The sequence below is a fragment of the Heterocephalus glaber genome, unplaced genomic scaffold (assembly GCF_053883595.1).
Source record: "Heterocephalus glaber isolate CG9 unplaced genomic scaffold, H.glaber_assembly_v1.0 deba00000937, whole genome shotgun sequence".
Classification (NCBI taxonomy): Eukaryota; Metazoa; Chordata; class Mammalia; order Rodentia; family Bathyergidae; genus Heterocephalus; species Heterocephalus glaber.
The window spans coordinates 5,501,195-5,528,413 of record NW_028258173.1 but is presented as its reverse complement, the minus strand read 5'-3'; the positions used below and the strand labels follow the sequence as shown (position 1 = coordinate 5,528,413).

At 47.1% G+C, this 27,219-nt stretch overlaps 1 protein-coding gene across 4 annotated transcripts in view; it reads right to left on the bottom strand.

Moving 5' to 3' along the window:
• Ube2o (ubiquitin conjugating enzyme E2 O) overlaps positions 1–26,520 on the bottom strand; it is a 53,924-nt gene extending 27,404 nt beyond the window's left edge. For 2 of the 4 annotated variants that reach the window (XM_021241228.2, XM_087208439.1), the window contains exon 1: positions 26,043–26,520. In XM_021241228.2, coding sequence (XP_021096887.2) covers positions 26,043–26,471 — 429 coding nt within the window. In that variant the 5' untranslated portion in view covers positions 26,472–26,520. The remainder of the gene's footprint in view (positions 1–26,042) is intronic. The other 2 variants (XM_013078178.3, XM_004860754.4) reach the window with 1 other exon arrangement.
• Positions 26,521–27,219: the final 699 nt, after the last annotated feature.

Below are 27,219 nucleotides of genomic sequence, written 5' to 3'. Positions count from 1 at the left end.
CGTGTCTATGAAGGAGGCACAGCTCAGGAGAGGGACCTCCACACTGGCAGGCTCAGATCAGGAACTCCGTTGCCTTTGCTGATGGGTTTCCCAATCGGCAGCTAGAGATCTCCTGGCCGGGTAAGGCCAAGGCCAGAGTACGTGACAACAGCACCTGCTGCCATCTCTGAGTGGCAGTCAGTCCTGTGGGGCCACAGCTGCTTCTAGCCGGTGCGTCCCTGGAGAGTCAAACACAGATGACCAGCCGGATCCTTGCAGACCCCTTCCAGCGGCGACCTTTAACTGTGTGAGCTCCCTCTCAAGACCCACATCTCTGTGGTCTCCGAAGAGTAGCACGAACAGGCACACACATCTGCACACAACCCAAGTCAGTATCCCAGCCCAATGGCTCAGCTCCAACCCCTAGCCCTGGCAGCTATGGGTCCAAGGTGACAGTTCTGGGCAGTGTCTATGGTACAGGCTCTGCATACGGGAGGAGCTCGGGCACAGGTCTGTGCTTTCTCCCAGGTCTCAGGGGAGGGCGAGGGGCTGAGGATGGCCACAGGCCAGAGAATGGGGAGGCCCTCACCCTCAACTTCGGGCACCGTGATGTGCTCCCTTTATTCCCAACCCTAAGGCCAGACCTGCATGCCAGTGACTCTTATGAAACTGGGTTGATGTTTTAGCTTTTTTTGCAAGGGGTAGGAAGAAAAAAGAAAAACAAGGAAAAGGAGCCAGTGGGGGTTATTTCTTGTGCTTGTGTGAATCCACTATGTAGATCATGATTTCCCGATCCTCGTTAACAGTTACACACACACACACACACACACACACACACACACACACAGTGTTACATTTTAAAAGTTACACCAAAGTATTACATTAAAACAAGAATTACAAAAGAAAGAGTATCAAAAACAGTGAGCCAGGCACAGTGGCACCCACCTATAATCCTAGCTATTTGGGAGCCTGGGCAGGAAGTTCCAAAGTTTGAGGTCAGCCTGGGCAACGTGACTCAAAAAAGAAACAGTGGAGTAGGGTGGGACAGAGAACAATATTGGCACCCTTGGAACAACCCAAAATTTCGTAGCTTTCAACTTCCTGACTGATTGAAACCTGGGAATTGAGTTCCAGGAATCTACGTAGAATTCCAGTTTAAGAAAGTCTTTTAAATATTAATACTCAACCATGACTCCTAACACAGCAGGCTCAAATTCATGCTTGCAAAGCCAGGAGACACACTACTACTTCCCGATGCCCCAAGAGAGTGGCAAAGACTCAGGAGGTGCCCGTTTGCTTAGATGCCGCAGTGATCACACACATTATTTTAAGGCATCTGTGTAGAAGTGAGCGGGCTGTTCACTTAACCAAGGTCTGAATACAGTGGACCCTCAAGTTACAACAGGCCTGACATACGAATAAGTTGGGTTAATTAGGTTAATGGAAGATTCATCTGCCTCTTGTTATCTATAGCATGTACCCAGGTAAATATCCAGATCTCAGCTGTACTGACTTACAACCAACTTGAGTTACAACCAGCCCTTGGGAACTGTTGAGTTCATAAGTCAAGGGTCCACTGTACATGCTGGGAGGCTGGCACTGACAGAACATCAGTGGAAACAGCGTTGGGGAGGGAAGTCCAGCATTTAGGAAAACAGGATCAAAAACTTAATAAAAAGAATGCAAACTAGTTTTTTAAATATTCACTTCATATTTTTTTTTTGGTACCAGCGATCGAACTCGGGACCTTGCGCTTGCAAGGCAGGCGGCAGAACCACTGAGCTAAATCCCCGGGCCAATATTCACTACATAGTGAAATGATATTCTCTATATAGAGTGGGTTAAGTTAGACATATTAGAGAAAATTCTTTCTTTGTTATTTGGGACTGAAAACAGGGCCTTTGCACTGAACTACATTCCCAGCTTCCCCCCACTTTCTTAAAATTTTGAGACAGAGTCTCATTAAATTGTTCAGATTGGGCTCGAACTTACCATCCTCCTACCCTGGGATTACATGCATAGGCCTCCATGCTTGGCTTAAAATTAATGTCACCTGTTTAATTTTTAAAATATCACTAAATTTAAAAAATTACCTATGTGGCTCATGTTGTATTTCTACTGAACAATGTTGATTTAAATCAGTTAATTGTTTAAAAGAATAAGCTTAATTTTATCAAAGTGATGCATAGAAAAGTTTAAAGAAATCAGTACCAAAACAACCAGTCCCCTGTCTTACCCTTTTGGCTGTGCTCCCTTGAGGCAATCCCTTCCTATAGCTTAGCTGTTTGAATCTAGGCTGAGTAACTTTCACCCCAAATGCTCGGGAAGAAGTGTTTGGAATTCCATAGTACTTTGCATGTAGAGGGTATCTTGGGGAGAGGACCCAAGTGTAAACACAAAATTCATTTCTGTTTCACATGCACCTCATATGTATTAGCCTGAAGGAAATTTAACAGTACCTTAGGTGCACCAGCACTGTGAATGCCACTAGTCCCACGAGGTCAGGTGTGGAATTTTCCACTCCCGCGTGGTGCTGTGCCAGCACTCTACATATTTTGGATTTGGGAGCAACTGGAATCTCAGCTTAGAAATGCTCAACCTATACATACCTCTCTCTAAATAAACACGTTTGTACCTATAATTACTAGTTAACTATAGGTATTACCCTTTGACTTCCTGTTTTGGTAGCTGCTACCACACAACTCTCACCCCCTTTCTTACATAACCTATGCACATATTGGTGATTTTTGCAGAGACACAACCATAACTTTTCTAAACATCATCAGTTGTCTTATGGTTTTCCTTGGATTCTCCCTCCTGCAGAATTCCTCTCTGCCACTCTCATCTCCTTTCCCTGCCCACCTGGGTCAGATCCCTTATTTCCTGGATACCAGAGAAACTCCTGGATTTGGGTGAAGAACCTAATGGCCCACAGGAGATTTCCTTATTTCAGTTCTTGCAGACCTGAAGAGGACTGTTTTTACTATTCTTACCGGACTGGTTTCTGGCTGGATACATTAATTCCTCAGAAGGCTGAGGGATTTGCTTTGTTATTTTCCAATCTGGGAACCAGTGTGGAAAATGGCACATTTAATGTTTATTTTTCTGGTGGTCCAAATAGGTTTAATCCTATTACCTTTAGGGCTTTCTACTTATCACCCCACCCCCACCCCACACTGGAGACAGGGTTTCACTATGTAATTCAGTCTGGCCTTGAACTCACTACCAGCCTATGCTGACCTCGAACTTGCTGTGATCCTCCTGCATTAGCCTCTGAGTGTTGGGATTACAGGTATGTACAGCCACACCCAACTACCACATTCTTTCTTTGTTCTCTTTCTTCTAGACAAATGACCTCGTTTTTTATTGCTATATATTTTCCCTCTATGCATCCGAAAGCTCTAAGTCCCATTTCTATTATCTTAGGGGTCACCATTAAATGCTGAACATGTCCACTTGAGTCGCAAAGTGTAAAGCAAATGGATGTCCCTCCCACTCTTCTGCACAGGTTCAAAGATCTGGGAATAATTCAAATCATCTCCTCTCTTATTTCCACTAATTACCAGTACTTTAATTTTTAGAGTTCCTCAAACTAGGGACCATCACTGATTTGTAAATGACTCGTCTTTAGATTTACCCACGTTCCCATGCCCTTGCACGAGTCCTTTCCAGACCTCTCTTCCTCCTGAACTACAGTAACAAGACCATTAGTGAATAAACAGCTTCTTCTCTCTGTGAAAATGTCTTTATTTGTTCTCACTAGTGAAAGATAATTCAAGCTGGTTACTGAAAACTAAGCCAACAATTTATTTTTGAAACTTAGCATGCTGAAGACTTTAGTCAACTGCTGTCTGGCTTCTGCTGTTACTACTCAGACATTTGTTGAGTTTCACTGTTGAACCTCCTGGTAATCTATCCTTCCCTCTCATACTGGTTTTGAGAGGCCATTTTTCCCTTTGGGAACGCCCATGAGACACACCTGGCCTTCACATTCTGTTCTTGGGCCAGGGATTTAGCTCAGTGGTTCCGGCGCCTGCCTCGCAAGCACAAGGTCCCAAGTTCAATCCCTGGTACCAAAACAAAAAAAAAAATTCTGTCCTCCATGTTGCTGACTTCCCTTCTTGATGAACCATCTCTCTCAGTGCAGAACTCTAGCTTCTTCACATCTACTTTCCAGTTCATATAATTCTCTCTTGAGAATTTATGTCATTCACTTTTTAACATTTCCACTGGGCTTTTAACTGAATGATTACAGTTCTCATTCTGGAGGTTTTATTTAGTTTTTTAAAAAATCCTTTTTTAAATGTCCTGTGCCTTACTCTTTCCTTTGATTTCCATGCTTCTTTCCCCTTCAAACATGTTACTGCTGCATCTACTACGCTACGGTCTTCATCTGGAAGCTTAGTTTATTGTGAGGGCTGCAGTTTACTGTGAATTCTGCACCTGGTAACGCCCTACAACGAGCGGGATCCCTACACCTGCAGGGATCGCAGGATCCGCATGGCCTGCGCCATGGAGGGAGCACTCCAGATAGGTCTCACTGTGCTTCTGCTCCGGCCTCCAAGTGCCTCGCTAGCCTGCGTCAGCTTGGGGTCTCCTGAACTATGGGCACAATAAATACAGGCTTTGGACCCGGATGTTTCCTAGCTCACAGAAGACTTCTGTCAACCCTACCCAGAGTGTGGCACAAAGAAAGATGAGCTCCTTTGCCATTTCTCTGGCCCCATGGGGAACAGCCCCAGATTTACTTTACCTGGGAATGGATCTTTGGGGGATTTCTATTTCAGTTCCATGCTTTACGTGTGGATTAAAATCCAAATTTCTAGTATTTTTAGGGCTGATCTGGGGGCCAGTAAACATCCCCAGAGACACCCACTCTGCTGTGGCTTTAGGTTCCTGCTTAGGTTTTGGTTGTTACTTCTTTTTTTCTTATAAGCTCAGCTATATATTTAACATCTTTCTGTTGTACTTTCTGTAGCATTTCTAGGTGACTACAGCTGGCATGGCTCTACTTTAGCTCAATATACCATGTTATTGAAACAAAATCCACGCTGTCTTTTGGCTTCCAGTGAGATTGATAATTCCGATGCCTGTTCACTCCCAATCTTCTATATTCTTTGGAAGCTTTACTCCCAGTGTTCTAGAATTATACAGTATGTAATTAGGGTGTTTTTCATCCACCATTTTGGAACCTGTGACTATCAATTCTGGAAGCATTTATTTCTTTCACATGTTTCTGGCCTTCATTTTTCCATTTCTCTCTTTATAGACCTCCTGAGTGTTAGGTTTTTTTTGTTTTTTTTGTTTTTTTTTGACTCACTATGCAGTTTAGGCTGGGCTTGAACTCACCATGTAGCCCAGGCTGGCCTCAAACTCGAGGCACTCCTCCTGCCTCAGCCTCTTGAGTGCTGGGATTACAGGTGTAGACCACCACTCAGCCTGTTAGGTGTTTTTATCCTACTTCCTGGAAGAGCCTTTGTCAACTTGCTTTTTTTTTTTTTTTTGGTACCAGAGATCAAACTCGGGTCCTTGCGCTTGCAAGGCAAGCGGTGGAACCACTGAGCTAAATCCCCAGCCCTGTCAACTTGCTTTTTGAAAAACTATAATGTTTTTAATTTCCAAGAACTCTTTCTTGTTCTGATTTTTACACAATACTGTTTTTGTATTGTGGGTAAAAATATTGGCTTTTTAAAATAAAAAGGTAGATAATAGGAAGCAGGGAAACAGATCTTTTGCAAATGAGAATGGGACCAGCAGATGGAGGGGAGGAGAGGGGATAGGGAATGCAAAGAATTAAGACATGTTATATACACGTACCAACTCCTCACAATGAACATAATCATTACGTACTACAAACAGCTACTAATAACAAATTCTAAAAGTTGAAAAAATTTTGATTCTTGCAAATGGCATTGAGATGGTTCAGGGCCCTGTTTAAAAAAATACTGATTCTTTTATGTTGAGCATATTCCCTATGTGCTGCTTTCTGGGCTCCTCTGAGATACTTGTCTTTCTTGCTTGTTCTGTCTTCTATCTTTCATGTCAGAAGCTTTCTGAACATAAGCAGTGATCACAGCCTGTCCACTCCTATCTGAAAGTGTGGGAGTTCCAGGCACGGTGACACACGCCTGCAGTCTCAGCTATTTGGGAAGCTCAGACAGGAAGATGGCTTGAACCCGGGAACCTGGGCAACACAGAGAGACCCTGTCCCCACCCCACCCACCAAAAAAGGCAAGAGAACAAGAGATCTTTGTGGGGTGACATGAATTTATACACACATGGTAAAAGGGCATGGAACTGTGCACACGTGGTGACTTGCAGAGTTTAACTTCTCCCTGTGCAGATGCTCAACCCTGTGTTTTGGGCCCAACCTCACTCCCACCATGAGCACACCAGGCGCCACCAAGGCCCGGGACCTCCTCGGCTTCCCTTCCGGTGCCTCTGCAGATGCCAGAGCTTCAGCTGCTTCTGCTCAGCTTCCATTCACCTTCCATTTTCCAAAAATGTGAACTCTTGCCTTTTATTGTTTCTTCTCTCATTCTTCGCTTTTGCGAGCTTATGTTTTCAAATTTTACTTGCTGTTATTTTGGCAGGGCTTTTGGGGAAGGGGGATAAGTGGATGTGTTTGAGCAGAGGTTTTGGTGGCAGTGTGCAGTGTTTAAGGTGGGGTCTCCAACTCCTGGCCCAAGTGATCCTCCCACCTCAGCCTTCCTTGGAGTCCAGAATACAGGACAATACCACTGCACCCAGTGTGGTACCTGGTTTTCAACCTTAATTTGCAAAGTACTTACATACAACAACAAGACATTTGAAGATGAAAGGGAGGTGATAAGTCAGTAAAAACGGGAAATCACAAATTTAAAAATTAGAAAGCCCTCACTCAGACATCACCTACTGGGTGGAGCGACCAGCTCAGATGTGGTAGGCTCTTCTAGCGTGCAATCCTGAGAGCTGATGTGGTGCAGGGAAAAGAACATAGATCTATTAGCTATTCCCCCAAACACCAGAAGGGGCCTCGGATCTGCCCCTACAGATGGCACAAAGTTGCACCATAAACTGCTGTGATTTGACCAAGACAGAACTGAGCCAGGACAAAGCTGGGCTCTGGGTAGGTGCTCACCGTCAATGTCATGTGGCTGGCTTGGGTAATCAGCATTTTACACACTTACAAAATTAAATAAGATTCTTCAATGTTAAACTAAAAACAATCACCGCGAAAGTCACCAAACATAAATAGCAGCACATGTGCCCCTCAGCAGACGGCCACACTGCTTACACTGCCTTCGACGGAGGAGGATGGAGGCTCTGTGAAGCAACAGTAGCCAAGATACACTCGGAAACTCAGGGCCCCCCAAGCACACCCAAGGACGCTCTCAGCAGCCTCTGCGTAACTGTGTCTTCAACCTGCCAAAGGGCTACAGTAACCGTCAATCAAACATTTCATCCCACCACAGAAAGGAGTCTCACAATCCAAACTAATGAGGGAGACTCAAAAGAAGTAAGTGGTTCAGTCTCTCTTTGCCTTTGAAAAACTTAAACTGTACCTGGCATGGTAAAAGTCTGAAAGCTGGATCACTGTCAAAGGGGACTTAAGCAACAAGCCCTTTCTCATCCTGGGGAGGCTGTGGGCCCCAGTTTTAAACCTGTGAAGACTAAAGCCTTGCAGTTTCTAAGGATCTCCAATCCTGTACAGTGTCTTTTAAGCAGGAGAAGGGGGTTAAATACCAGCCTGGAAGAGATCCCAGTGACATGCAGGCACCTGACACACGAGGTGGTCCACCTGTCAGAAGGACCCAGACAAAGGGTCTAGTAAGGATGCCAACAAACCACCCCAGTCAACACTGAGCAAACGACTTTTTAAAAAAAGATACAGTTCTTCTCCAAAGCAGACATACAAATGAGCACTTAAGCACATGAAAAGATGCCAAATGTCATGAGTCATTAGGGAAATGCAAATCAAAGCACAGTGTGACACCACTTCACACCCTCTAGGATGGCTGCACACAAAACAACCGAAGACCATCCGTGTTGGTGAGGATGTGGAGAAGCTGGAGCCCATGCACTTGCTGGTAGAATTCTGCAATGGTACAGCCACTCTAGAAAGCAGTTTGGTAGCTCCTCAAGAGTTTAAACACAGATATCCTACATGACCCAGCAGTTCCTCTCCTGGGTATGATACCCAAGAGAACTAAAAACATATATTCACACCAAAATGTCTACATGAATACTCACAGCATAACTATTCAGAACGGCCAAATAGTAGAAACCAGCAAATGCCCCTTAACTGATAAATGAATAAACAAAATGTACCATGTCCATACACATGGAATATTACTTGGCCATAAAAAGGAATGTTGTATGTACTACAACATGGATGAACCTTAAACAGACCATGGCTGCCAGGAGCAGGGAGGAGTGGGGATAGGGTGACTGTCATTGGGTGAGGGGTTTCTTCGTGGGGTAATGAAAATTTTCTAAAAGTGGTGTAATAGTTGTACAAGTATTTGAATACACTAAAAACCACTTGAAATACACATTTAATACAGGTAAATTGTATGGTACGTGAATTATCTCAACAAACCTACTTTTTGTTCTTTTAAGGCAAACTAGGTTGAGTTCCAATTAGCGACTGCCTGGTTCTGTATCAGTTTATGTTTTGTTTGTTTGTTTGTTTTTTGGTACTAGGGATTGAACTCCAGTCCTTACGCTTGTGCAGCAGGTGGCGAAACCACTGAGCTAAATCCCAGGCCCTCAGTTATGTTTTTATGCATCAGTTAAAAAACAAGGCAGGCACTGGGCGTGGTGGCAAACACTGGTAATTTCAGCTACTTGGGAGGATCACAAGCTCAAGGCCGGCCTGGGCAACTTAGTGAGACCTTGTCTCAAAATAAAACATAAAGAAATGGCTACTCTACTCAGTGGCAGAGTGCTTGCCTAGCAGGAAAAAGGCCCTGGGTTTGATCCTCAGCACTGCTAACAAATAAAGTCAGCCTTCTGGAGCAAACAAGCTAATTATCAGTATTTCCCTTAAACTTTGCTTCAGTCACGTTTACCGTGTGGGCTTCCAACCAAAATGGGAAAAGGGAAACAGGTAAACTATTCCCCAAGCAACAGTTACTAAGTCAGGTGCTCTGCTCAGCGTCTCTCAAAGATGACCCCATCTGACTGCCAACAAACGTACAGGAATCTGTTCTAGTCACGGACATCCGACATCAAGAAACTGCAGGTTGGTGGGCCCAACCCAGAGGTGAAGCATCAGCTGCCCTTCCCTGCTCACTGGACGCCACCAGTCCAGCCCTGTGTGTGGGAGCTGTGGCCCTTGGGCCAAAGGCACAGTGGACAAGCCTGTTCCCGAGGGGGGGCCTCATCGCGGCAGGCAGAGTACAAGTCTCAAATGCCTCACCACTTGACCAGTGCCAGCCCTCTAGATGCTGCCAACTAGCTGGGGTCCTGCACACGCCCTGACAAACCCCCACCGTCTTGCAGGGAAAGAGGCAGTCAGTCTGAGATGCATCACAAAAACGGGTGCCACTTTTCAGGATGATAAAATGAACCAAAGGTCTCCTAAAGGTAGTACTCTAATTCCAATTAGGAATTTTCCCTAAGAAACATAAAGACACTGACAAAGAGCATAACATAAAAGTATGATGATGCTAGTCCCATTATTTATAACACTGAAAAATATTTAACTGCTCAAAAGTGGAGACCAGTTAAAGAAACCTGAGTTTGTCCTTCTGATGGGACTGTACGCATTCAGTGATGTCTTCTGGAAGCAGGAAAAAAGCTTTCCGACCCAGAAACACCTCTGCATGTGAGAATCTATTAGGAGGTGCTGCAGGCAGCACCAAAGCCAGGTTCCTGAAAGAGAGTAGCCCACTTGGCCTCTCTGATCGGTGCTAAGCACAAGGTCTGTGTGTTTGACAAATAGTAATCCCATCGCAGCTGAAAAGAGCAAAGGTATTGTGCCCCGAAACTGCTGCAACAGAAAGGGACTTGATTATGAGAGCCCCTGAAGTACAGGTGATGTTGGCAACAGGGAGAAGGCAGGAAAAGCGTGATGGATGTCGAGAGTATTCTGGATACGCTGACAACAGGCGTGAACCTTCTGCAAGGGGACCTAAACAAGGTCACAGTGGCAAAAGGGCTCCTGTTACTGCCGTTCTTTACTTTTAAAACACAATCCGGGAATTATTTCTTTGGTTTAAGCCTGAGAATCAGGGTAACACCAAGGTGAATGTTATGGCTTGTATCCAGATGTCCCCCCAAAGCCTCATGCAGTCATACACGGGGCTTTTGGGAGGGTTGGCTCTCCTAAAAGGGTGGGTGCTGGCGGGATCAAAGATGTGAGGCTGGGACTCTAAGGGTGTGAGTGCTGCCCACCCTAGCCTGGATAAGATACAAGGGACAGAGAAGGCTGCTGTGGTCGCTAGTCACTTATTACTGCTGCTGCTTCTGTCTTCTGCTCTGAGATGCCCTCTCCCCCTCTGCCTCGGAGCCAGCCAACTATGGACTGAAACCTCTACAGACTGAGTCAAATAAACCTTTCCTCTTTTAAATTTGGCCGTTGGTACCAGCAATGAGAAAAGTAAGCAAGACAGTGAAGGAAGATGTTAACAACTACAGAGGAGTTTCTGGGGCACCCCCAACACCACCGAGGAGGAGCCCCCTGCACTGCAACCAGTCTGCCAGGTTTCAGTGTGGATGATGACCTGTTTTGAGGAAGATGGTTTCCAGAACACCGATCGACAAAGAAGGTGCCTGATCTAAAAGCACCCAGAGTTCGGGGACTATGTATGGGCACAGCAAGCTTGAAACCCTCTTGGGCAATGCACTCTTGGAATCTGACCCATTTTTAATATGTATTAAGTAGGGGGGAATGACAAAGCTAGAATTAGCACAGCATGTGTTCTTCTATTCGGAAATATATCCTTATAAAAGACTTGAACCATCCATTGAAATATGTAATTAAATGCAGTTACCCTTGAGTGGTGGAATTATAGGTGGCTTTTTTTTTCAATACTAAGAACTAAACCCAGGGCTTCCCCCATGCTCTTATCACTGAGCCACATCATCAGCCTCTTCTATTTTTATTTTGAAACAGGGTCTAGGCCCAGGGATGTAGCTCAGCACTATAGGACCTGCCTGGCAAGTGCAATACCCTGAGTTTGATTCTGGGTAACAACAACAACAACAACAAAAAGAAATGAGGTCTCCCAAAGTTGCCCAGGCTGGCCTTGAACTTGTGATCTAACTGCCTAAGCCTCCCAAGTAGCTGGGATTACAGGAGTATTCAGCCATGCCCAGCAATAGGTCACTTTTTTTTTTAACTCAATCTTCATATATTTTGCATTTTTTGTATAAGTGCATCCCTAATCCAAAAATTTGAAATGCTCTGAAATCTGAAATACCAGTATGATATGCCGAAAGTTCTAGATCCTATAACACTTAAGACTTTGTATTTTTTACATTAGGGATGTTCAATGGGTGAAATCTAACCAAATATTCCAAAATCCAAAACACTCCAAAATCTTTACATCTGGTTCCAAGTATTTCAGATAATGGATACTCAACTTGTATTCCTATATAAGTAACTAGGTAATCAGGAAAAAAAAGCCACAAATTTGAGACAAATAAGAGAAGGACCCCAGCGATTCTTTGGTCAGTGTTGGATCATCAGAGGCAATAACCACAAACCTAGGCTTTTTCCAATGTGCTAACCCCGGGTCCCCAAGAGCTGAGTCCACATCCCAGCCCACCCCCATCTGCAGTCACCACCTGACCATGCCCACTCTGCCATAACCACCCCCCTGGCCTCAAAGTTTGGCTGCTATAACTCTCAGAAGTATCTCTCCTCCCTCCCTCTCCCTCCCTCTCTCTCTCTCTCTCTCTCTCTCTCTCTCTCTCTCTCTCTCTCTCTCTCTCTCTCTCTCTCTCTCTCTAATGGTACTAGGGACTGAACCCAGGGCTTTCACACTGCGCTAGATCCCCAGCCTATTTTATTTATTTATTTTTAAATTTTGAAACAAGGTCTTGCTAAGTCTCTAAACTGCCCAGGCTGGTCTTGCAGTTACAATCCTCCTGCCTCAGCCTCCAGAGTGCTGGGACTACAGGCATGTGCCACCATGCCCAGCTACTCTAATCCTAAGCTTTCCTACTGTCTTAGATTCAACAGAGTCCCAATGTTACTGGGGAGATAGGTCCTAGGTCAAATCACACGCTACCAAAATCATCTCTGAAGAATCCTTACATCTGTCAGTTGAGTCCAACACAGCTAGCTTCTCCTGTGGGACCGATGACCATTTCTCTAGTGCATATTGGCTGAAGTTGCTGGCTCACATTTAGGGCCATTTTGTTTGAAAAATCAGTCTTTTCAACACACTATGCCATGCATGTATGTGATGTCACATAAATTAAATATTTAGGCCAGAGATTTAGCTCAGTGGTGCCACCGCCTGCCCTGCAAATGCAAGGTCCTGAGTTCGATCCCCACTACCAAAAAAAAAAAAATTAAAATACTCAGCTCACCTGCTTTGCAAAAGCTCTCTACTCGGTTTGCAGGTTCTCCAGCTCCCCCACCTAACCTGCTGTGAATGGCTGTGAGCTCATCCATGCAAACTCTGGAGGGGCTCCCTGTCGCTGAAGAATACTGGGCCTGTCGTCGAGACCTGTGAGCCACACGGCAGCACCGTGCAAAGTCTTCCGAGGGTGACCGAGTCATGGTGGGGTTGCCCCGGGGTTTAACCCGAGTGAAGGCTCCTCATGAGCTTGGGCAGAGCCTCGACCTCTCCTCATCTGTAAAGTGACACGGCCTGCTTCACGGGTTCTGCCAGTGAAGCCAAAGTGCTTCCGGCAGGGCCAGAACACAGCAGGTGCAACACAGCAAGTGGTAGGAGCTCATACTCTGCAGCCACACCCAAACTCATGGCCAGCACTTTCTCCTTTTCCAGCCCACCTCTAGCTCAGCAGTTCTCAAAATACAACCCTGAGACCCATTTAGGAGGCCCGGATCCACATTTTTCATAACGTTTTAATTTGCCTTTTTAATCCTGACAGCTCTTAGAATGTATGCCTGGTATTCTTGGGTTTTAAAATTTGTTTCAACTTGTGTGTGTGCAGGGGACAGCAATGCCCAAGGCAGGCTGTAAGCAGTGCAGGCTGTGAAGAGTTAACCACACAAGTGGCTTGTTTATAGAAGTGAGTCTGGCTGAAGCCTATGTGACGAGGTCAGAGGTCAGAGTAACTGGAACCCAAATTCCATTCCCACAACTAAAACCTTCTGACTAGAAGGATAATGTTCTAATCGCAACTACATATTCTGTCTATTCTGTTCCTAATTCGAGAATGCTTTGTCTTGTCTTTTACAAGCCTTGTTTACATTAATTTCCATAGAAACCCCACAACTGCGCATCCTCCCATGTAGTTCTGCCCTTGCCCATAGCTTGCCTTTACCCCAATCGATTACCAATAAAAATCAGTGGCTTGGACTGGCCAGTGCCTTTGTTGGTTGCACTGGCATTGGTCATCCCGGCACCTGCTTTCTGTCTCTCTTAGTTTTGTCTTTTAATTTTTTTCTTAGGCCTGCGTCGTACACTGGGCAGGAGACTGGTGCCTACCACAGAGGTTTCCGGTAATGTTTCAAGGGTCCCCAGTGTGTGTGTGTGGTACTAGGGGGTTCTCTATCACTCCACACCCAGCCTTTTGTATTTTTTATTTTGAGACAGGGCTTCCCAAACTGTCTTGGTGGAATTCAAATTTGCCATCCTCCAGCCTCAATTCCCTCGGGGTGGGGGGGATTATAGGTGTGCACCACCACACCCAGCTTGTTTTAACTTCTTATATGGTAAAATGTTAATAGATACAATGCATATAAATAAAAGGTCACAGCACTCTGGGAGACTGAGGCAGGAGGATCGCAAGTTCAAGCCCAGTGTGCTTTCTATTCAAATAAAATTTGATTAGAATACAGCCTGTCCATTCGTTTACTGTCTCTAGATGCTTGCATGCTGCACTGGCAATGCTGAGCAGATGTGAAGGGGATAGAGGAGCCTGAGAAGTCTGAAACATTTACCTGGCACTTTCTGGAAAGTCTGCTGGCCCCTGGCATAGAGGGGGCCTCCACTCCCTGCAACATCTGGCCCAATGCACAGGCAGCCATGAGGCCAGTGCAAAGAACCTGGGCCTTAGAAGAACAAACATACCTAAGTTCAAATCTGGGCTCTGCTTTTCACTATGTATCTTTGGGCAATAAAAGGTTGTAGCACTCTGGGAAGCTGAGGCAGCAGGAATTCTCTGGGTTTCAGTCTCTCCCTCTCTAAAATAGGGCACTGAAGACCTTAGGGGGAGTGAAACTGCAGGCAGAAAGCAGGGTTAACACTGCCTGGCCCCTAGCCAGAGTCCACTGAGACTGGCTGGATAAAAGGACTGCACTGTTACTAAACAATGAATAATCATTTTCCTCTTGACTCTTTGCCTTATACCCCTAACAACTATCATATTTTCATCCTCCAAAGAATTGGAATCCAATGAAACTTCTTAGCAGCAGCTGTGTATTTATAAGAACTGTCAGGAAGGAATGGCAAGGGGAAGAGGAAGTTAAAAGAGGTGTCTGATTATTGAGGCCTTGAATTCCCAACCCTCCAGAGCTCACTTTTTGACAATTTCCGGTTCATTAACACTGGCACTAGAAAAACACCCAACTCAACCACCCACCAGAGCTCGGGATAAAAACGAACCCTCCTGACAATCCACGGGGCTCCGAAGGACCTCTGTGCCACGTGGGCAGTGCACCAACCGGGCAGTTCTGAGCAGCAGCAGCTGCAGTGCTGTCCCTGGGAGCTCTAGGCCCATGAGCCGCAACCTGCACTGAGGAGAGTCCCACACAGCCAGGTGCTCAGCTGTGCAGGGCAGCACTCTCCTCGGCGCCCCTAACCCTGTACAGATAAATAGCGTGGTCACTTCTGTTTTTAATGCATGGTCCTAGGTTTCTTCAAAGTGACAGGCCCGGGATAACCAGGGCAACTCCAGGTGGAGCTCTCAGCCTCCTCCCGCAACTGGTGTCTTCCTTTTTTCCTCCACACTGAGGATTGAGCTCAGAGCCTTGGAGCTCACTAAGCTACACCCCCAGTCTTTGAGACAGGGTCTTGCTAAGTAGCTAAACTGTCCAGGCTGGGCTTCAACTTACAGTCCTCCTGCCTCAGCCCCCCAGAGCACTGGGATAGCACACATGTACCATCACACCTGGCTCTCAACTACGGTCTTGAGGCACAGCACAAGGCCCCAGCTGCCATCCTCATCCTGTTCAGCTGCATGGGGCTGGTACTCTTTTTTTCCACCAGAGAAACCCTGTGCTGAGGCTGAGGCCTGGGTGCCGATCACCATTCAAGACAGGCACACACGTGAATGTGCAAGGTGCTTTCTAGGGGTTCATAATGCTGCTCCCCATAACAGACAGTCATGCCTACTGGATACACTGAGACACAATGAAGGTGGATGTTTCCACCTAGATCTGTACAGTAGCCAGCTTTCCATTGCTGGGACAAAATATCTGACCTACACAGCTTAAATGAGGAGTTGTTTATTCTGGCTCACAGTTTCAGAGGCTTCAGTCCATGGCTGGATGGCACTGCAACGGAAACATCACAGTAGAAGGATACAGCTAAGGAAAGCTGCTCATCTCATGACAAGCAGGAAGCCAAGAGCAGGACAAGAGCCAGACAGGAAGGGGTCAGCACCAGATATGGTCCCCAAGGCCACGCCCCCACATCCCACCCAGATACACCCAGAAGTGCACCTTACTAATCTCCTAGGCAACTCTCAAGCCAATCAAGTTGACAAGATTAACCATCACAACCTAGAAGTTACCACAAGTGCTAGAACTTAGGCAACTTGTGAATGTCAAACTGGTGCTGTTACTCAGAGTGGCAGTTTGAGGACCTCAGCAACCCAGAGCAATGCCAACCAGGGAGACTTTTCACTGGCTCCAGACTCAACTCTCATTCAGCTTGTGCTCCTGGGAGCCCTGGACCAAGACAGTGTCTCCATTTCTTCTGGGGCTTAACCCTAAACACAGTTGCATTTCTAGCTCCAGGTAGCTTGTCCTGGTCCTCTGTGCACACACTATGGGCTGCTTTCTGATGGAAGCCTGCAAAAATAAGCTACAGTATGGCATATTTTCACTAATCTCCTCTTCTGATTTTTTTGAAGACAGGGTCTTGCTTTGTAGTTCAGGCTATTCTTGAACTCCCTATGTAGCTCAGGCTGGCTTCATGATGATCCTCCTGCTTCAGCTTCCCAAGTGCTGGGATTACAGGTGTGTGCCACCATGCCCAGTTTTAATCTGCTCTCCCTAATATTAGGATGCTCATAAGTGCTAGCCCTGGAGTAACTTTTCATAGTGCTCTCAAAAGAGCCCACCTTGAGCAGCAAATGACAGGGGCCACCTACTGGTACGAGGTGGAGAGGGTGGAATGGACGGGAGTGGCTGTCGAGAGACCCCCACAGCTGCAGCACAGAGGACCAGGCTTCTGGGAGATGATGGAGACATCTAGCAAGAATACTTCGTGGGTAAATGGGAAGGGGGAAGCTCTGGTCATTTATTCACAGGTTTCCCAAGAATCTCCATGTGCACAGCTTTAGGACTGGCTGTTTGTGTTCCTCAAGGCGCTTCTAATCCAGGAGAGGAATGTGGGTGTGCTTCAAGGAATCAGGGGCACGGAAGACACTGGCTGGAGTCACATGAACAAGGCCACGGTGTTGGTGTTGTCGGTATTGTTGCTGGCTGAAGGTGAAGTTGGAGGCAGGGAGACCAAGGAGAAGGCCACACCTGACCAGGCAGCCAGAGAGCAGACCAGGGCTGCACAGGACGCAAGAAGCATTTCAAAAAGGTATTGGTTTCAAATGAGGACAGGAGCCAAAGATGGTGAATTTCAAATGGTCCCAAGTGTTCAGACTTTTACAAGATGCGTATTTAAGTGGCAAAGGTTAAAGTGCCATCACACCTGCTTCTAACCTAGAGATAGCTCAGGAGGAAGCAGATTTACAGACATGCACACCAATAAGGCCCTAGGGCAGTGTCGACAGCTGCTGGCTGGCAATTAGTCATCAGAGTCTTACTCTCAACCTTTCTGTATATTTGAGTTCTTTTCATATTAAAAAGTTGGAGGAATTTACTTTTTAATTTTACAGCCTCGGGAGTGGGGGGAGGGTAGTCACAATCACAAAATTTTTGCAACATTCTAAATGACAAGATGGAGCTATCAAGTAGGCAGTGGTGGGCCAGGGATGTATAGTTCAGTGGCACAGCACCTGCCTGGCAAGCGCAAAGCCCTGAATTTGATTCCTGATACCCAAAAAAAAGTAGGGCTGGGGATTTAGCTCAGTGGTTTTGCTGCCTGCTGCGCAAGTGCAAGGACCAGAGTTTGATCCCCAGTACCAAAAAAAAAAAAAGTAGGCATTGATGAATGTGATGCAGATGCAGAGGTCATATAAATGCAGATACCGGCAGTACTCAAAAAAATGGAGAGGGAAAGGTGAGGAGAAAATAGGCATGGGAAAAGTACCACATCTGGGGTAACAGGAAGTAGATAAAAGGCAAAAAAAAAAAAGAGAGAAAGAAAACTTAGTGGGCATGGTGGTACATGCCTATAATCCTAGCTACTCAGGAGGCTGAGGCAGGATTTCAAATTCAAGGCCATGCTGGGCAACTTAATGAGACCCTCTCTCAAAAAATAAAAGGGTTGCCTAATATATGTGAGGCCCTGGGTTCAGTTCCTAGTACTGGAGGGGGTTAGGGGAGAGGGAATGGGGGGATAGAACTTGGGTCTAGTCACGTATAATGGACCCCAGGGAAGAAAGCTTCCATTAAGGCTGTATAGTCAACCACATTACATACAGCTGACAGGTCCAGAGGAGGACAAGGACTGAGACACGTCAGCAAGTGCAGTGACCAGGGATTCACAAGTCCTCTGTGACGTTCAGGACAGCCACCACATCCTATGTGTGAGGCCAGACAAAGGGCTGAAGCGGGAGCAAGTCCTAAGGAAATGGAGGCAGACAACCATTCCCCCCAGCACAGTTCTGGGACACCCCTAAAGTAGGGAGGGATGCATTCATCCTCGCCTAGAAGACTCATCAACCTTTGGGCCCTCAAATCCCTTAAGTAATGAAACAGAAGCAGACAGACACCTACAGGCTGCCGCCAGCACAGTAGAGACCTAGGCTGACTCCCGATGTGTGTCCGTGCTTCCCGCCAGCACTCGCTTCACCCAGGAGGAGGCCTGTGAGGGCAGCTTCACCTGCCTGCACCCTAGCCATGGCTCTGGCTACCAGGATCAGAACTCCACTGGGTAGGAAGACCATCAAGGCTACTGCAGGATGCCAGCGAAGGCCGCTCTTGGTGAGGCTGCCCACAGGAAGTCTGCCAGTGCTGGCTGGGAGTGTTCCTCTTCTTATTGGGTAAGACTGATTGCCACACCTATGACTCAGTATCTAGATTTTTAAACATAAATCGCCACAGACTATTTCCCAGTCATAGCTATGCTATCAATCTGAACCACAAGTGACCTGGCAACTTTGATCTAGCTGCAGAACAGCAAATGCTGCTGTAGTCTCTCGAAACCCTCCAGCCAAAGAACCAACCAGATTCTGCCCCAAAAGAACATTCATTCCAATATTATTGCCAACTGAACACTTCTGAATGGTGTATTATTGCTCACGGTGTTTAAATCAGAGAAAAATGCTTTTCACAATCCTGCTTTTAAAAAACATGGTACAGTATGCCTGTGCCTACAAGGCACCCAAGTGACCAAGTGACCAAGGCTCCATTTGATAGCCAGTCTGGGCTGAAGGGGAAATAACCTTGAAGTACCTGAGTTCAAAGGGCTACCCAATAATAAGATTCAATTTCAATCTGAGGAACAAAAATATTCCAGTAGCATTTTGTTCTTCCCGGTCTGGAACCGCGCACTCGTCAGGTGGTTCCGGAGACCCCTAGGCTGGTGAGGTGTCAGGAGAGACGCAGCCAGAATGGGCCCTCTTGCTCAGTGAGTGGCAGTGTGGGTGCTGTACCCTGGAAGCCATGGGCTTCCCAGGGCCTGGGAGCAGTCCATGGGCCAGTGGAGCCTCAAGACGGAGGTACAGTTAAAACCCACTGGGCGCAGTGGCACAGGCCTGTAATTCTAGTACTCTTGGAGGCTGAGGCAGGAGGATCCCAAGTTCAAGCCCAGTCTGGGGAACTTAGTGAGACCCTGTCTCAAAATAAAAAATAAAAAAGGGCTGGGGACATAGCTCAGTGCAAAGGCCCTGTGTTCAAACTCCAGTGTTTTGGGGGGGGGGTTTTGGTACTGGGGATTGAACTCAGGTCCTTGTGCTTACGAGACAGGTGGCAGAACCACTGAGCTAAATCCCCGGCCCTCTAGTATTTAAAAAAAAAAAAAATCCTACTAGGTTAAATAAGTGATAGTACCTTGGAAACTAGAAAGCACTTTATAAATGTTCCTAAGTATTGCTTTTCTCTCTGTGTATGTATGTGTGTGCGTGACTAAAGGTTGAACCTTAAAATATATATATATATATATATATATATATATATATATATATATATTTTTTTTTTTTTTTTTAAATTTTGGGACAGAATCTCACTAATTTGCCAAATTGCCCAGGCTGGGCTCGAACTTGCAATCCTCCTGCCTCAGCTTCCCAGAGTGCTAGGATTGCAGGTGTGCCATCATCCCTGGCATTTTTCTCCTCTTTATTATCAATTTAAATTTGCAGACCCCACCTTTAATCATGATCAGCCCAAGCACTGGGCAGGGAAACTTCAAATGCTTTTATTGAACAGAATAGGAGCTCAGACCATGCTCTCTAGGGTGAAAACCCACAGAAATTGTCCTGACTTCAACTCTGAGGGGACCACAGGGCAGCTGACACGGATCATGTGCCCGGTGCTGCTGCAACAATTCATGTTACACACATTAACTGCACCTCTTTCTAGAAGTCCTGGCCCCGAACATGTTCCAGTGAATTCCATGAGGCCAACAGTAGGTAAAAGAGCAAAATAAGATAAAAAGGGAGGAGGGACAGAGAGGGTTCATCTTGATAAAACAGGAAAATGGAAAAGAGAAATGCAGGACAATGGTGAAGTGGGGGTAGGGAAGGTACAAAAAGACCTTGAATTGTCCTACAACAAAAGCACAGGGAATACAGGGTAACCAAAGGGAAAGGAACCTGGAACTGAGGTGGGACTTGGCCTCTCCTCAAGGAATCCTTTCCGGCCCTGTCTCACGACTCAACACTTCAGCAGGAGGAGGACAGCAGTGGGCGGGTGGTCAAGCTGGAGTGCCTAAGGCCGACCACTTCTAAGGCACACGGAAATGGTGGTCACGGTCGGGGTCACAGTCACGGGGAGTGTCTGTGCACTGGTCTGTTCCAGGAGGTGGAGGTAGGGACTAAAACCAGTGCTGGAATGAATCAGACTAGAGTTGCTTTCATTCAACACTGTGGGGCATTCTCTAGAAATAAAATTTGATCTTGAGAAGTTACTGTGAGTGCCCAAGGGGTGAGGAAATAGAATGTGTACAGAGCAGTGTGAGTGCTCCCACCTGCCCATCCACCCGGACCCTGAGTGCCTTCCTGCCTCATCCACAGTTGGCTCCTATTTCACTAAGACGCTGGGGTCTAACAGCCGAATTACTGGGCCAAGCATGGTTTGTGATTCCTGTTTGATCAGGGTCCTACTCTGTCAGGCACAGCAAGGAGTTGTGAATCTTGAACCTAAATATTCTCAGGGAGAACAAATGCCATTTACTTCAACTTGTATTCAGCTTCTGCCACTTATCAGCAGTCTGATGCAGGGCAAGTTACTCAACCTCTCTGTTCCTAGTTTCCTCCTCTGAAATATGGGGCTAATAACAGCACCTCATTCACAGGGCTGCTGTAAGCACTAAGTAAAACATGGCATTTGAGTGCCTGGCACATGGTAAACAGCGTATAATGCTTGACTTGTTATCTTAAAAGTAGTACTCTACTACCCTTGTAATTCATAATCTTATGACCTGCTTTGGGGGACTTTCAAAAGAGGTCTAAGAATAGGGGAAGCATACATTCACACACAGGTAGATTCATTCTGCTCCTCCCGGAGGTCAGCAGGTGTGTATTAAAGAGGAATGAGGACCGAAGTTCGAGCCCCGGTACCAAAAGAAAGAGAGGAATGAAGTTTGTAAGTACCACTAGAAGAGACCGAAGAGTCAATCCTATAACCCACCTGATCATTCCCCACAACATCAGCAGTTAGGAATTCCTCACCTAATTGGGCTAGGGTGGTGGCGCATGCCTGTGATCCCAACATTGGGGTCTGTGGCAGGAGGATCACCATGAGTTCAAGGCCAGCCTGGGCTACACAGTGAATGTATGTCCAACCTAAACTACATATCAAGACCTCGTCTCAAAACAAACAAAAATTAAGAATTCCTATGCTACTGAAACAACCTCCCGATAACACCTTTTACTTCCCAAGGTGCCTTTTTGGTGTGGCATCACACTGTGACACAGAGAAGTCATGTCCTAAAGGGATGGGGCTGGCTCTGCTTGATCCATAACAGAATGGTGTCTGCTAATAGCCAAGTGGTCATCCCAGGCATGACCTGGATACACTTCTAGCTATTCCTCTTCAGGGGCTAGAAAGATAGATCTTAGATTCACTGCAGAGTTGAGGCCGTGACTTGGCCAAGGCCACTCAGAGCAGGCGCCAGCCAAAACAGCACCCAAAGATTTTAATATCCAATTGCAGTACAAAACACATACCACACCTCTGGCCAAAGTGCCCTTGAGTCAGGCAGGGACCAGACAGAGGCACCATTCCAGTGCAGAGGTCTACGAGTCAGAAGGGGGAAAATCAAGGGACAAGGAATGAAAATCACAGAACAGCTGTTAAGAGTCTCCAAGCTGTGATCCTATCGGAATACAATGCAATTAAGAAGCACTTAGTCCTGCATCTTGGTTAACCTTACATAACTTCTCCCTATGACATCACTAGAACAATTGCTTTTAATGGGCCCAGAACCTGGACAAGGGAGACAGCCTTCTCAGGCTCTGACACTACACCTAAATAGCTTTCTTCGTGGAAATGCTGGCCTGAGCAGGAGCCAAAAATAAACTGAAAGCCAATTCCCGAGGGACTTGTCATCAAGGATGCTTCACACACAGCTTTACAAAGGCAGGGTGGTCACAGACAGCTTCAATTGAGAAGTATTCGGGAGAATGTTGCAGCAACTTAAAACGCCATGCCTAAGAGGTAGGAAAGCAAATAAAAAGCACAAACAGGCCACCTCAGAAGGAAAGATGAACCTGAACTGACAGAGAGGGGTCCTGCTGTGCTTCTCACAGAGCCGCTCTGTGGATTCGGGACAGGTGGAGACCAGGAGGACCCACCATGTCTAGCTGGGCTCAGGAAGGGGTAAGGAGCTGCCAACGTCTGGCTTTATTCCAGTCTAACTCAAAGGATGATGAGCCATGAGGTGGGATGGCCTCTGCAGAGGACACCAGGGCCAGACGGGAGAAGTTTCAAGTGAACACAAATGGGCTATCCGGCCTCAGGGGCCTGGATACTGGGGAGAAAAAGGAGCCTGTAAGAGGAACTGGCCACTGGTCTTTTGTGGCTTTTTTGACATTACTGGGGATTGAACCCAGGATCTCCACACTAAGCTACACCACAGCCCTGTTAAATATTTTATTTTTATTTTGAGACAGGGGCTTACTAAGCCACTAACTTGCCCAATTGGGCTCAAACTTATGATCCTCCTGCCTCAGCCTCCCAGAGTGCTGGGATTACAGGCATTCATCATGCCTCATTCACTTGCTTCTTTCAACATGTTCATAATGGGGCCATAATTCATATGTCTCACTACCAGGTGGCTTGAACCCCCAGTGGTACATGCATGACTGTCCCATGAGGCAACTTTTTATTAATTTTATTAGTAAAAAGATGGATAAAAGTCAATAGATCCATTTGTACCATCAGTGGTACAAACTGCCCCATGGGACAGTCGTGCATGTACCACTGGTGGTTTAAGCTGGTGGGAATGTGTTAGGTCTTAAAGGAGCTCAATCTTGGCTACTGGGACCTTCAGGAATAGGACCATACATTCCATAGCTTCGTGAAAGAACAATTTTATTTCTGCTGCACATTTTCATGGAGGAGGCAGCAAAGGTACTTGCTGCCCCATCTCTTCACCTCTCTTTGTAAATATGTTCATTAAAAAATTAAGAGACTTGGCTATTGTGGGTTTCCTCACTGTAGCCTGCCCTGTGTCCTCCAGGGTATACTTCTATTCTGGTTTTTCTTCTTTTACTCAGCCCAAGCTCACTCTGCTGAGCCAGTTTCTCCCTCACCCTTTGCTCTTACTCTTTCAAATAAACTCTGCTACCATTAACAAAAAATTAAGGTGGGGCCGGGGATTTAGCTCAGTGGTTTCGATGCCTGCTGCACAAGCGCATGGACCCGAGTTCAATCCCCAGTACCAAAAAAAAAAAAAAAAAAAAAAATTAAGGGCCGGGGATTTAGCTCAGTGGTTCCACCACCTCCCTTGCAAGCACAAGGTCCTGAGTTCGATCCCCGGTACCAAAAAAAAAAAAAAATTGAGAGACTAATACTAAACCTTTATTCATGACCCTTCAATTTAAAATGAAAACTATAAAAAATACTCTGGGGCCTGCCTAAGAAATACTCCACATTAAATGGACACGATTAAAAAGATTCCAATAAAATAAAACAGAAAGGTTCCAATAGGTGGCAGCTTAAAAAAAAAAGATAAAAGTTTCTCAAAACTGTCACATTATTCTATCAATAACTGGGATTCTTAACTAGACTAGCGATGAGTAGGAATAAGAACCTAAATGGTCAGTCTTGGTCTAATGGTCTTAGGTTACAGCACACTATCACCTTGATGGAAGATATAAGGAGCAGGAGGTGAGGGGGCAACTTCCCCTATACCACACTGCGGGAAGGTCCCAGGGCCCATGCTACCACCGTTATCAATGTCCAGAAGCAAAGCAGGGGACATTCAGCTGACCAGGGCCACATATGCCCATAGCTCATGGTAACAGACAGCTATCACGTACTGAACAGCCCCCCCCCCCCAAAACCTAACCCATTCTCAGGTGCTTAAAAACTAGGTCCTGCAACTACAACTGGGTGCTACATTCTACCACCTCCTTGGAATTGCTCTAGAAGCTGTAAAAACTACAATGGCAAAGAAAACACCACAACAAAAGCCACAGAATGGGTTCCAAAAAACTTGAACTGAGTCTCCAAAGGGCAGCTTCAAAATCCATCTGAGCTGATGCCTTAAAGACATTTAACTCCAAAACAAGTATTTTAAGTTTTTAAGTCAAACTTTATATGATTACAGATGGTGGGGGAGGCAGACAGAGCATGACTGTAAACAAACGTAACCACCAAAGTCATGATGAACAGGAACAACAACTGATAAACATGGCAGCTCCCAGGGTGCCCTGGGCCTGCCTCCCTGAGTCCTAGGGCAGGAGGCTGAGGCACACAGGACATGGGACACCAGAATCAAAGGAGTAGCATTTCAAAAGCCACAAGCCTGGAGATTTTTTAAAACTCACAGATATTCACTAGCAACCATCTGTTGTGGATGCACATAGTACAAGAAGCAATAACCATCTTTTCCAACACAATATTGGTGGTAATTTTTAACAAGCATTCTGCTGAAAAATGTAGTATTTCCCAAATGAACTCATAATTTTCTTCAAGCAGTTCCCAGTTTGCATTTCTCCTCGGGGAAGTGGAGTACTGTATGTGGATTTGTGGCTGGGAACCCATGTGTATTAGTGAGAAAGAGACCCTGCTGGTATCAGGAGTCACTTCTGCACTAAGAAAAGGATCACAGCGTCTTCTTGGGAGTCCTGTCCAAGCCTCCCCAACAGATGCCCTTTGTAGTGTGGCATGAGGCCACACTATTGCTCTGTCGCCTTTGTCTCTCAGTGTGAGAAACCCAGGTTAACTTCTAAAGTGTCTTCCTTGAAATCAGACTTCACCTCCCAGGGACCTGAAACAGTATAGGCCTGATTTGTGCTTAGAAATGGTTTCCTGAAGGGGGAAGGCAGGAGGGGAAGAGGTGTGTTACTGAGGTGTGTGTGTATGTGTGTGAATCACTGATAGGAATTCACATTCATGAAAACAAGCCACAGAACCAATCTTGGTGTTTCAGGTTTATGATGATAAAACCCTTTTTTCTGGAAAACTGCTATATTCACCAGCCTCATCCCAATATACCATGAAAGTCTGGTATTTACTTAACAGCCTCACTCTGGTCAAGAATAACCCTGAAGGTTTCCACACTGGTCAGTCGCCTCTAGCCATCGTTCTTAATTTTTTTTTTTCAAGAAGTCCAAATACACTCAAGACTCATCATCAATCCCTGTCGAAGCTGTCACAATCTTCCCCAGTACTATTAATATCGTGGCTCCGATTGTTAATGATTTTTACTCAAAGTTAGCCACAGGAATCAAAATGAGACTGCAAGGTAAAACAAAAAGGGGTTGGGTTCCTTTACCATCATGCATTCTGCAATCTAGTCAACTTTTTCAGGTTTTCTGTTTTCTTCTCTCATGTCGGCTGGGATGTTCACCTCTATCTTTGTTTTGGAATGCCCATAATCCCTCCCTGCCTGCACGGACCCGGCAAGGCCTTCCTTTCCGGATGCACAATGCAGCACCGAGCTCCTCGGGAGTCAGCAGAACGCCGCACTGGTGTAATGCCGAACACGCCTCGCCTCGGCGCTGGGGAAGTCCCCACGGGCGTCTGTCCACGACTATCACCCCGAGGCCGTCACCACAACATAGCACGGCTGGCAAGACCCCTCCCCCTCAAGCCAGGAAGCCCAGGACCGGTCCCAGGCCAGCGACGCCGGCTGGCGTGTGCGCCCGGGCTGGCGCAATGACTGTGCACCGAGCACCCTCTGCCGAGGCTGTGCTCTCACCGCGGCACTGCAGTGGCACCGCGGCGGGCACAGCCTCCCTCCCGCACTCCCGCCCGGCCGCACCTTGGTCTCCTTCACGTGCTGCTTGACGCCCTCCGGGTACCACTGGACGCGCACGTAGCCGCGGCGCAGCGGGCTGGCCCGGCCCTCCTCGTGGCCCGCGCCCCCGGCCTCCGAGCAGCCCGAGCTGCCGCGGCCCTCCTCCTCGCCCTCGGAGTCCGAGTCCTCGCCGTGGATGAGGCGCACCAACCCGAAGTGCACCGAGCCGCGGTAACGACCCGACACCAGGTCGTGGGAGAAGAGCAGGCGCTGCGAGCCGGCTTCGGGGCCAGAGTCCGAGGACGGCCCGGAGGCCGAGTCCGAGGCTGGCGCAGCCGCTGGGACCTGGGCCAGGGGCGGGGCGGGGGCTGCGGCCCGCGCTGGGGCCGCCTCTGGAGCTAGGGCCTGGACGGGAGCGGGAGCCAGGGGCCCGGGGGCTGCGGGGTCCGCCATAGCTGCTCTGCTGGAGTCTCGGGCGGCGGCGGCAGAAGAGGTGGGGGCGGGGCCAACGGCCTGGGGGCGGGGCGGCGGCGCGCTGACGTAACCCTACGTGCAGCCGTCGTCAGGGTACCGGGATGCGGTTGCTAGGAGCCGCCGCCTCGTCGCTAGGGGACGCTGAAGATGCTGGGGCGGGTCCGGGGGGGGGGGCCCAGGTCCTAGGGAATAAAAGCTAAGAGGGTGGGAAGGGGCGGGGACCCAGGGGAGGAAGTGGAGTGGTCACAGAGGAAAAGGGGAGTGGCCAAGGTGGGGCGGAGGATGGTCCTCAGGCTGTCAACAACTTTTAATAAGCTCCTTTGGCGCCCCAGCCAGGTGCTAGGCACTGCGAGGGTTACGGAAGAAGATACTGTCCCTGTCCTCTAGGCGTTTACAGTCTAGTTGGGGAGACAAAACAAATACGTGTTACATAACTGAAAAAGCAACTCCAGGCAGCTTGTAAGCAAGACTATGATAGGTACAGCGCATACATGGAGTGCATCATACTAGGAATTCCAAGCAATTAGCTATTTGACAGGTCAGAAGGTCATATCCCCTTAGGGTTTGGTCCAGGAGCTGATGAACGAGGCCCAGTGAAAAGTAAGAAAGAAAAGCAAGTGTCTGTGGCTCCAATGGTTTAGCTTTAAATCCACATAGATGAGTTCAAATTGCTGTGAGACCTATGCATGGAAAGAGGTAGAATATGAAGTGAAGAGCGGGCGGGCTG